This window comes from Oncorhynchus gorbuscha, linkage group LG13, assembly GCF_021184085.1.
Source record: "Oncorhynchus gorbuscha isolate QuinsamMale2020 ecotype Even-year linkage group LG13, OgorEven_v1.0, whole genome shotgun sequence".
Taxonomy (NCBI): Eukaryota; Metazoa; Chordata; class Actinopteri; order Salmoniformes; family Salmonidae; genus Oncorhynchus; species Oncorhynchus gorbuscha.
In genome coordinates, this window is record NC_060185.1 from 93,938,235 (window position 1) to 93,949,934 (window position 11,700).

General features: G+C 42.6%; 1 protein-coding gene across 3 annotated transcripts in view; it reads right to left on the reverse strand.

Annotated features, from left to right (window-relative positions):
* LOC123993744 (annexin A6-like) overlaps positions 1–6,574 on the reverse strand; it is a 133,891-nt gene extending 127,317 nt beyond the window's left edge. The window contains exons 1-4 of one of the 3 annotated variants that reach the window (XM_046296192.1): positions 6,229–6,574; positions 5,214–5,350; positions 4,593–4,637; positions 1,233–1,317 (exon numbers count right to left, since the gene is read on the reverse strand). In XM_046296192.1, the coding sequence (XP_046152148.1) occupies positions 1,233–1,317; positions 4,593–4,601 (94 nt within the window). In that variant the 5' untranslated portion in view covers positions 4,602–4,637; positions 5,214–5,350; positions 6,229–6,574. The remainder of the gene's footprint in view (positions 1–1,232; positions 1,318–4,592; positions 4,638–5,213; positions 5,351–6,228) is intronic. The other 2 variants (XM_046296191.1, XM_046296193.1) reach the window with 2 other exon arrangements.
* Positions 6,575–11,700: the final 5,126 nt, after the last annotated feature.

Below are 11,700 nucleotides of genomic sequence, written 5' to 3' on the forward strand. Positions count from 1 at the left end.
TGGTCACCATAGCATCTCCCACCTGTAGCACACGCTCCAGCAGGTATATCTCTCTGGTCACCCCCAAAACCAATTCTTTCTTTGGCCGCCTCTCCTTCCAGTTCTCTGCTGCCAGTGACTGGAACGAACTGCAAAAATCTCTGAACCTGGAAACACTTATCTCCCTCACTAGCTTTAAGCACCAACTGTCAGAGCATCTTACAGATTACTGCACCTGTACATAGCCCACCTATAATTTAGCCCAAACAACTACCTCTTTCCCAACTGTATTTAATTAATTAATTTATTTTGCTCCTTTGCACCCCATTATTTTTATGTCTACTTTGCACATTCTTCCATTGCAAAACTACCATTCCAGTGTTTTACTTGCTATATTGTATTTACTTTGCCACCATGGCCTTTTTTGCCTTTACCTCCCTTCTCACCTCATTTGCTCACATTGTATATAGACTTGTTTATACTGTATTATTGACTGTATGTTTGTTTTACTCCATGTGTAACTCTGTGTCGTTGTATCTGTCGAACTGCTTTGCTTTATCTTGGCCAGGTCGCAATTGTAAATGAGAACTTGTTCTCAACTTGCCTACCTGGTTAAATAAAGGTGAAATAAAAAATAAATAAATAAAACCTACAGGATGGTATCTCTCCAGGAACAGGGTTTGAGTTAAAATCTACAGGAGGGTAGCTCTCTAGGAACAGGGTTGGAGTTCAAACCTACAGGATGGTAGCTCTCCAGGAACAGGGTTGGAGTTAAAACCTACAGGATGGTAGCTCTCAAGGAACAGGGTTGGAGTTAAAACCTACAGGATGGTAGCTCTCCAGGAACAGGGTTGGAGTTAAAACCTACAGGATGGTAGCTCTCAAGGAACAGGGTTGGAGTTAAAACCTACAGGATGGTAGCTCTCCAGGAACAGGGTTGGAGTTAAAACCTACAGGATGGTAGCTCTCCAGGAACAGGGTTGGAGTTAAAACCTACAGGAGGGTATCTCTCTAGGAACAGGGTTGGAGTTAAAACCTACAGGAGGGTAGCTCTCCAGGAACAGAGTTGGACAACCCTGTTCTAAGCAGTTGTGAATACTGGTGTTGGAGTTGTGTATCTCTAGCCTGGTTAATAAACTAGACAAAACTGAAGTAAACTGAAACAAAGGTGTGCAGTGTTCTGTTTGGTTTTTACCAGGCTAGTGTCCCCCTGCCCTACAGTGGACACGAAGTGTAGCTACATTGTTACTCACCGATGCCTTTCATGGCATTGTAGAGAGTCTCAGCATCTGCGCTGGCATCAAAGTCTGGAGCATCGGTTACTGTGCCTCGGAACCCCTGTAAGAACATTCATTACCTTTTACCAACCTCATTCACGACAATGGCCCGGGGCACAGTTTCAGTTGTTAGGGGCACAGTTTCAGTTGTTAGGGGCACAGTTTCAGTTGTTAGGGGCACAGTTTCAGTTGTTAGGGGCACAGTTTCAGTTGTTAGGGGCACAGTTTCAGTTGTTAGGGCCACAGTTTCAGTTGTTAGGGCCACAGTTTCAGTTGTTAGGGGCACAGTTTCAGTTGTTAGGGGCACAGTTTCAGTTGTTAGGGGCACAGTTTCAGTTGTTAGGGGCACAGTTTCAGTTGTTACATTTACATTACATTTAAGTCATTTAGCAGACGCTCTTATCCAGAGCGACTTACAAATTGTTTCAGTCAGTTGTTAAAGAACACATTCTCATTCACAACAATCAGTTTCATAGGAGGGGGAAAAAGAGTTGATTGAGCCAACTAGATGCTGGGTAGGACTAGTTGGGCACAGAAGAATGAACGAGGGGCCAGGAATTACTCTGGGCCTTTCCCAAGGTTAATTAAAGTCACAGGGGAGTGGGGGGCCGTGTAAGGGGCCATGGGTGTGTGTGTGGGCTGTGTAGGAGAATGTTATGGCTTTTGAGGGGCTGTGTGGGTGTGCAGGGGGCAGGAAGGAATGTGTGGGTGTACAGGGGGCAGGAAGTGGCTGTGTGGGTGTACATGGGGCAGGAAGAGGCTGTGGCTGCAGTGCCCTGAGCAGAGGGCTGACAGACAGACAGCTGACACCGGTCTGTCCTCCTGCCTACAGCTGCACCCTCCAGAACAGCAGTGTGTGTAGGAGGGAGGAACAGGGAGTCAGGTTACACACACACAGACCTGCTCACTCTGCAGGGGTCTGACACGGCTTCAGCCGACCTCCAATCAACACAGAAACAATAAAACACAATACAGCCTCCAGGGCTGCAGTTCAATCAAACATGTAGTGTGGAAAATACCCGTGTTCATTTATTTCTTTATCCTGTATCTGAGAAACATATCCGTTCAGCTGCTGTTTCTGTGGAGATTCTTTCGGCTGCATTGAGGCACACAGCCAATGTTTCCTACCCAGAAATCCAGCCAGCCAAGGAGGCCACTGCACATGCTCAAGATGTGGCCTTACTACAGCTCTACCATAGAGACTATCACTCCCCAGGACAGCTGGGAGGTCCCACCCATATAGCAACAGGACCAAAACAATGGGCCCATAGCAACGGTCCTTTCAGAAAACAGACTGTTCAGGCAGCAAATAACTAGTAGAACATAGATAATCACATTATCTTCAGATGATACAAGTGACTTACCAGAGCTATTCGTTTTGGTTGATAAAGCTTACACTACAGCAGTGCTTGGCTGCTCCTACATTCATCCAGATACTGCACTATCCTTGGCATCAGTCCGTCTGTGCTATAGCCAACTTGTGGTTGTCTTGCCATGGTAATGCAGCTCTAGGGTGGTGGAGTGCAGAGACATGTACAGTGGTATGAATCAAACCCACCACTCTGGTGTAGCTGGTACCACTCTGGTGTAGACATGGTTTTGATACTAGATAGTCTAGCCAGGCCATCCTTAGACATGGTTTTGATACTAGATAGTCTAGCCGGGCCATTCTTAGACATGGTTTTGATACTAGATAGTCTAGCCGGGCCATCCTTAGACATGGTTTTGATACTAGATAGTCTAGCCAGGCCATCCTTAGACATGGTTTTGATACTAGATAGTCTAGCCAGGCCATCCTTAGACATGGTTTTGATACTAGATAGTCTAGCCAGGCCATCCTTAGACATGGTTTTGATACTAGATAGTCTAGCCGGGCCATCCTTAGACATGGTTTTGATACTAGATAGTCTAGCCGGGCCATCCTTAGACATGGTTTTGATACTAGATAGTCTAGCAGGGCCATCCTTAGACATGGTTTTGATACTAGATAGTCTAGCAGGGCCATCCTTAGACATGGTTTTGATACTAGATAGTCTAGCCGGGCCATCCTTAGACATGGTTTTGATACTAGATAGTCTAGCCAGGCCATCCTTAGACATGGTTTTGATACTAGATAGTCTAGCCGGGCCATCCTTAGACATGGTTTTGATGCTAGATAGTCTAGCCAGGCCATCCTTAGACATGGTTTTGATACTAGATAGTCTAGCCAGGCCATCCTTAGACATGGTTTTGATACTAGATAGTCTAGCCGGGCCATCCTTAGACATGGTTTTGATACTAGATAGTCTAGCAGGGCCATCCTTAGACATGGTTTTGATACTAGATAGTCTAGCAGGGCCATCCTTAGACATGGTTTTGATATTAGATAGTCTAGCAGGGCCTTCCTTAGACATGGTTTTGATACTAGATCGTCTAGCAGGGCCATCCTTAGACATGGTTTTGATATTAGATAGTCTAGCAGGGCCATCCTTAGACATGGTTTTGTTATTAGATAGTCTAGCAGGGCCATCCTTAGACATGGTTTTGATCCTAGATAGTCTAGCAGGGCCATCCTTAGACATGGTTTTGATACTAGATAGTCTAGCAGGGCCATCCTTAGACATGGTTTTGATATTAGATCGTCTAGCCGGGCTATCCTTAGACATGGTTTTGATACTAGATAGTCTAGCCGGGCCTTCCTAAGACATGGTTTTGATACTAGCAGGGCCTTCCTTAGACATGGTTTTGATACTAGATAGTCTAGCAGGGCCTTCCTTAGACATGGTTTTGATATTAGATCGTCTAGCCGGGCTATCCTTAGACATGGTTTTGATACTAGATAGTCTAGCAGGGCCATCCTTAGACATGGTTTTGATACTAGATAGTCTAGCCGGGCCATCCTTAGACATGGTTTTGATATTAGATTGTCTAGCCGGGCTATCCTTAGACATGGTTTTGATACTAATTAGTCTAGCAGGGCCATTCTTGCAAATCTCCTCTTGTTGACTGGACTTACGTGAGCAGAACCTGGGATTCTGAGGCTAGGTATAATAAGATAGAGAAGTAGTGCTGTCATATGCCTTCCGGAGCTCTCTCTGTGTGTCTGTCAATATCATGTCCAGGTTGCCAGAGGGAAGAGTGACACATTATACTAGCCTGCTGCCATTACAATAAACAGACGCCCCAGGGCTGATGACTGCTGCTAGCGAATGAATGATTCTCATCTGACAACTCCTTTGTCTTTGCATCATGATCATACAGTCATTATGGAATAGGATACGTTTATCCTGATAGCTCTACTGTAGCTACACATAGCACTGAGAGAATGGCAGACACGGGATTATGATATTGACTTACCATTCCCATATTTGGTCTTTTAAGGATATGCAGGAAACAATCGACCTGCAAGACAAGATATATACGAAGCAGAAATGAGAACAGAGAAATGTGTTGACATGCTGTTTAAGATGGTATCAATATCAACCAATCAAATGTATTCATAGAGCCCTTTATACAACCAGCAGTGGTCACAAAGTCCTTGAGACAACCGATATTACAGAAACTGAGCGCAAGTAATGCAATGCAAGCACAGTGGCCATGAAAAACTCCTTAGAAAGAGGAGGAACCCGGATCCTAGGCGTAGACGATCCTCTTCTGGCAGTGCCATCTTATCGATCCTAATTGTCAATGTGAATATGATATGATTGTGAACAGCATGTGTGGCTGGATGAACAAAGAGATGCTATTGGACCATAGGCTAATGAAAATATACTTGATATGTCATTGAAGGGTGGTGGTCAGGCTTCTGCTCTTTCAGCACAACACCATCCACAGAACCTGCACCAGAGAAGACTGCATTGGAAAGTCAAAATACTGTTTCATAATAAATGTCACTAGTGGACTTGCTACAGATTCCTATAGGATTATGCAGGGAGAAGACATGAGGGGGACCAAGGAGGCCATTTTGAATTGGATTACTTGTAGGGTTGTTGGCTTATGGCCCAGTGGTTAAAGCATAGCCACGTTTTCCACAGGAAACATGTTGGCTGCTCTTCCCCTGCGGTTCAGTAAGGCTACAGGGTTCCCTTTCAGAGTGGTACCATAGGCCTTAGCATCTGGTGAGGTAGAGAAAAGGACATTTAATAAAGAAACATTTACTTTTACAAAAGGTAGAGTTGGGTCAAACTTGTTCTCGCATTCTTGTTGGAATTGTTTTGTATCATGTCAACTGAGAACTAAAACCCACATGGTCTATGACGACGGATTCTACAGTAGATGGAAAAAAAATAGTTTGCCTTATACATTTGTGTATAAGTAAAGGGAATTCTGTCGGACTTTCCAAATGAGATGTAAGTCATTTAGATTGTCAGTAAGAATATATATCACAGGAGAAACACTCAGTGAGGACAAGCTGTCCTCTGGCATAAGCACACAGTATTGCAGTCAATTGTAGAATTTCAGACAGTTTCTCCATTAGTGAGAATATGTTTAAAATAAGCCCACGGCAGTGTTTCGTCTGCTAAAATATCCATCAAGCACGGTTCGATCCAAACATCTGCTATATCCACAGATCATGTCCACGACCACACCCCATCTCTCAGTCTCCCACCCCAAAATTATACAACTTTTTATTCATAAAGCATAACTTTTTTGTTTGTTTGAATTCTGTTTGAAACACATAATTTAGAATGATACTGTTTACACAATGGACATCAATGATAAACATGACTCATGTCTATGCTCAATCCATTACCTTTACAACGTCCTTTTCTCTATGTTGTTCTTAACACTTAGATTCTTGGTTTGTAAAAATGGAACTGTCTGTCTGTCTATTATTCTCATATCATGGACTTGGGCTGGGCTAATAATAACCTGAACAAACCGTTATAGCTCCGTTATTGTCTTCACATGACTTGCGCAACATTATCTTAGTCTATATTGTTGAGCATTTGACACTATAGAAAATTCACTACAAAGCAAAACCCAAACTCACCTCTTTTACCGAACTAATATGATCAAAATCAACCCCGCTGCAGTCCTGACCTCCTCTATCCTGTTTTTATCCGTTGCGTTTAGCCCGGTGTTGAAACCGCCAGCTGTCTAATGCCCTGTCCTCGAGCTCACGTAATAACTGCGGTGCTCACGGGCGGTGCGTCAAAAGAGTTCCCCCGTTCTAACAGGGAGCCCGTTCACGCTAGATAAAAACGGTGTTATGATAAATGAACAAATACGTAAACAACCTATTCACACGTGCTGTGTGGTTTTCTGTACGCTCCGTATACACACTAAGCACAGACCGTCTTTAGACGTCTTTTTTTGGTCTTGTCAATTCAGAGAAGTGTAGAATTGCAACCTGAAAATCGGGGCGTTCCCGCATGTGGGCAGTGATTGGGAGTCCCATAGGGAGGTGCACAATTGGCCCAGCGTCGTCAGGGTTAGGGGAGGGTTTGGCCAGGGTAGGCCTTCATTGTAAATAAGAATTTGTTCTTAAACTGACTTGCCTAGTTAAATAAAGGTTTTTAAAAAAGAAGAAGGGGCAGGGGTGACAACGATAGCTAGCTAGCCGTACACCAGGAGACAGTGTCCCCGCCTGTGAGCACTGTTTTCCAGCAGGCACACAGCAGGAGAGACACCGTGTACTATGTTAGCTAGCGCACAGTGTCCCTAAATAGCAAGCTAGCTAGTTAGCTAACACACAGTGTCTGCTGTGCTAACGGGAGGCAGAAGTGACCGGTAGACAGTGTTCTTCGCCCAGCCTGTCGGGCACTGTTTTCACAAAGTTCTGTTAATGATGGTGAGGCCCGGTGTTCGTCAGGCGAGAGCGAAGGACACTGTCTACCGGTGTCAGGAACCAATGGGGTGCTTGAGTGGGGGCGTTCATGCAGGAACCAATGGGATGCTCGAGTGGGGGTGTTCCTGCAGATGCAGGAATGATCACATGCAGGAACTCACTGATTTCCGGGCTGCAGTCACTATTGTCTGGTCTAGCCATTTTTTCGAGGTCTTTTTGTGGTCCGGCCTTCATCTTGGGGTGGCAGGGTAGCCTAGTGGTTAGAGTGTAGAGGCGGCAGGGTAGCCTAGTGGTTAGAGTTTAGAGGCGGCAGGGTAGCCTAGTGGTTAGAGCGTTGGACTAGTAACTGAAAGGTTGCAAGTTCAAACCCTTGAGCTGACGAGGTACAAATCTGTTGTTCTGCCCCTGAACAGGCAGTTAACCCACTGTTCCTAGGCCGTCATTGAAAATAAGAATTTGTTCTTAACTGACTTGCCTGGTTAAATAAAGGTAGAAAAAAAAAAATCTCAACGTCAATGGCCTTAATTTGGCCCAAACGTATGTTTGGTTCATATATGGTCCAGTCCGGACCGCATCCACAGGCGTTCGGTCCATACCGGCCTATATTTGGCCCAAGTATTGATGTCTATAATTGGTTCAAATTTGTTTTGGTACTGTACTGTATTCAACTGAATTAAACTGTACTGTACTGTACTCTACTGAATTAAACTGTACTGTACTGTACTCTCCTGAATTAAACTTTACTGTACTGTACTCTACTGAATTAAACTGTACTGTACTGTACTGAATTAAACTGTACTTTACTGTACTGAATTAAACTGTACTGTACTCTACTGAATTAAACTGTACTGTACTATACTGGATTAAACTGTACTGTACTCTACTGAATTAAACTGTACTGTACTGTACTCTCCTGCATTAAACTGTACTGTACTGTACTCTCCTGAATTAAACTGTACTGTACTCTACTGAATTAAACTGTACTGTACTCTACTGAATTAAACTGTACTGTACTGTACTGAATTAAACTGTACTGTACTGAATTAAACTGTACTGTACTGTACTCTACTGAATTAAACTTTACTGTACTGTACTCTACTGAATTAAACTTTACTGTACTGTACTCTACTGAATTAAACTGTACTGTACTGAATTAAACTGTACTGTACTGTACTCTACTGAATTAAACTGTACTGTACTGAATTAAACTGTACTGTACTGTACTCTACTGAATTAAACTGTACTGTACTGTACTCTACTGAATTAAACTGTACTGTACTGTACTCTACTGAATTTAACTATACTGTACTCTACTGAATTAAACTATACTGTACTGTACTCTACTGAATTAAACTGTACTGTACTGTACTCTACTGAATTAAACTGTACTGTACTGTACTCTACTGAATTAAACTGTACTCTACTGAATTAAACTGTACTGTACTGTACTCTACTGAATTAAACTATAGTGTACTGTACTCTACTGAATTAAACTATACTGTACTGTACTCTACTGAATTAAACTGTACTGTACTCTACTGAATTAAACTATAGTGTACTGTACTCTACTGAATTTAACTATACTGTACTCTACTGAATTAAACTATACTGTACTGTACTCTACTGAATTAAACTGTACTGTACTGTACTCTACTGAATTAAACTGTACTGTACTGCACTCTACTGAATTAAACTATACTGTACTGTACTCTACTGAATTAAACTGTACTGTACTGTACTCTACTGAATTAAACTGTACTGTACTGTACTGAATTAAACTGTACTGTACTCTACTGAATTAAACTCTGTTATTTACCAGACTGTACTATACTCTACTGCACTGAACTACACCATACTGTACTGTGCACACAAGTGTAAAGGGATAAAGAATATGTACATAAAGATATATGAATGAGTGATGGTACAGAACGGCATAGGCAAGATGCAGTAGATGGTATCGAGTACAGTATATACATATGAGATGAGTAATGTAGGGTATGTAAACAAAGTGGCATAGTTTAAAGTGGCTAGTTATACATGTATTACACAAAGATGCAGTAGATGATATAGAGTACAGTATATACTACTTTGTACATTATTGTCTCCAGATTTAAAGCTTGGGAAAAAGATAACATACGTGCATTTGAGAGACGGGAGCAATGATACACATTATATGACAGAACCCTGCAGTTGACTCCTCTTTGCCATTTTAAATGGATTCAACAAAATGATCATTGTGATATAATGCTTCCTTCATTGAGAATGTACTGTTTGTGCAGTTGAAATAAACCTTAAAATGAAGCTGAACTTCAGCTATGTTTACTATGTTACGTCTACCTCTGAGTCCAGGTTGCATGCAGAGGAGCCACCACCACCAGAGTGAATACTCCCCTTTTTTTAATGTTACAATCATGTTACGATATGTTACAACCATATCAGATGTAGTATTCCACTGTTATAACAGTTTGAACCTTAGTGAGAGAGAGAGAGAGAGAGAGAGAGAGAGAGAGAGAGAGAGAGAGAGAGAGAGAGAGAGAGAGAGACTGGTGTGTGTGACTATGTCGGAGCAGAGCATGCCTTGTGAACGATTGTGACTGGGCTATTTCTGTCTCTGTTGGGCCATAGAGAGAGCCATTCCGGTAAGACGGTGCGGAATGTAAGCCTAGATTGGAGAGAGGGGGATAGAGAGGGAGAGAGAAGGAGGTGGGAGGAGAGATAGAGAACGAGGGGGAGAAAGAGTGAGAGAGAGCGATAGAGAAAGAGGGGGGAGAGCGAGCGAGCGAGTGAGAGAGAGAGAGGGCGGGGGAGAGCAAGAGAGAGGGGGAAGGGGCACAGAGATCAGAACTTGGGGGAACAAGAGAGAGGGAGCACGAGCGATAGACACAGAGAGAGAGAGAGAGAGAGAGAGAGAGAGAGAGAGAGAGAGAGAGAGAGAGAGAGAGAGAGAGAGAGACACAGAGAGAGAGAGAGAGAGACACAGAGAGAGAGAGAGAGAGAGAGAGAGAGAGAGAGAGAGAGAGAGAGAGAGAGAGAGAGAGAGAGAGAGAGAGAGGGAGAGAGAGAGAAGGAGAGACAGAGAGACAGAGAGAGAGAGAGAGAGAGAGAGAGAGAGAGAGAGAGAGAGAGAGAGAGAGAGAGAGAGACAGAGAGGGAGAGAGAGAGAGAGGAGAGACAGAGAGACAGAGAGAGAGAGAGACACACAGAGAGAGAGAGAGAGAGACAGAGAGAGAGAGAGAGAGAGAGAGAGAGAGAGAGAGAGAGAGAGAGAGAGGGGGGGGGGGGGTAGAGGGGGCCAGAGAGATCAGAATTTGGGGTAAGAGAGAGAGGGAGCACGAGAGATAGAGAGGCAGAGAGAGAGAGGGAGGGGGAGGGCCAGATAATTCAGAGTGTGAGTAATCTTTGTTCACCCCGGAGTAAAGTCTTGCGTAATTTGGTCAGCCATATGTTCGTTCTCTGTTAGAAAGTGAGAGTTCCAGTAAAAAATCTCTGAAACTCTCAGCCAAAGCACCCCCCCCTCCCTCCCTTCCGATCAATTTTTATTCACGCGTGCTGCGTTCACGTGCTACTGGAGTTATCGGAAGCTCCTAGTTTTCAGTGGGAAATTCCACTTGGATGACCCTCCAAGTCGGAATCACAAGTGGGAAACTCTGAAAAAACTGAATTACCCGAGTTACACACTTCTTACCTTTTCATGTTTACCTTTTCAACCAAAAGATGACAACAAATTCGGTTTTGACAATTACAAAATTATCAATATGGAGAATGTAGCTACTTTGACCTTATGTCAATGTGACGCAAGCTAGCTAACTTTATTATTAGCAATGTTAGCAAGCTAGCTAAAATCTTTTTGGTTGAGCAATTGTTTCCGACTTCAAAGGCACATGAACACAATCATAATAATAATAATAATAATAATAATAATAATAATAATAATAATAATAATAATAATAATAATAATAATATAATAATAATAACAATAATAATAATAATAATAATAATAACAATAAAATGGGGGCCCTGTAGCTCAGTTGGTAGAGCATGGCGCTTGTAACGCCAGGGTAGTGGGTTCGATCCCCGGGACCACCCATACATACAATGTATGCACACATGACTGTAAGTCGCTTTGGATAAAAGCGTCTGCTAAATGGCATATATTAATATAATAATAATAAATAATATAATAATAATAAATAATAATAATATAATATATAATAATAATAATAATCATGTCAGACTTACCACTTCCCACCTCCTAGTTTCCCATTTCCCACGAGCCCATGAAGCCACCATAAGCACTTTGCCCAATCCTCATATAACCAGTGATGAAAACCCCCACAAAATTAGTTAATGTTGCTCGTTATCCAGTCCGCCCAGGATTTCGCTGAGATTATTTGTGATATTTTCTGGGTAAAATGGTTGATTTTTCTGGGAAAATTTGCATGACAATATGTGATGATTTTGTCCAGTTTGTTGCGAAAATGTGCTGAAGACGGAAAACGTTTGTTTGACGAGACATATTATGCAGTAAATATGTGATGATTGGTTGAAATTGCAAGCTCTTGTTTTTTACTGCGGTGATGGGTCGGTTTTATGCAATCATATTGCAACGATTTTACTGTTACATCCAGAAATAGTGTGGTGATAGGTCAAATTTAAGAAGCCCTCTCATAATAT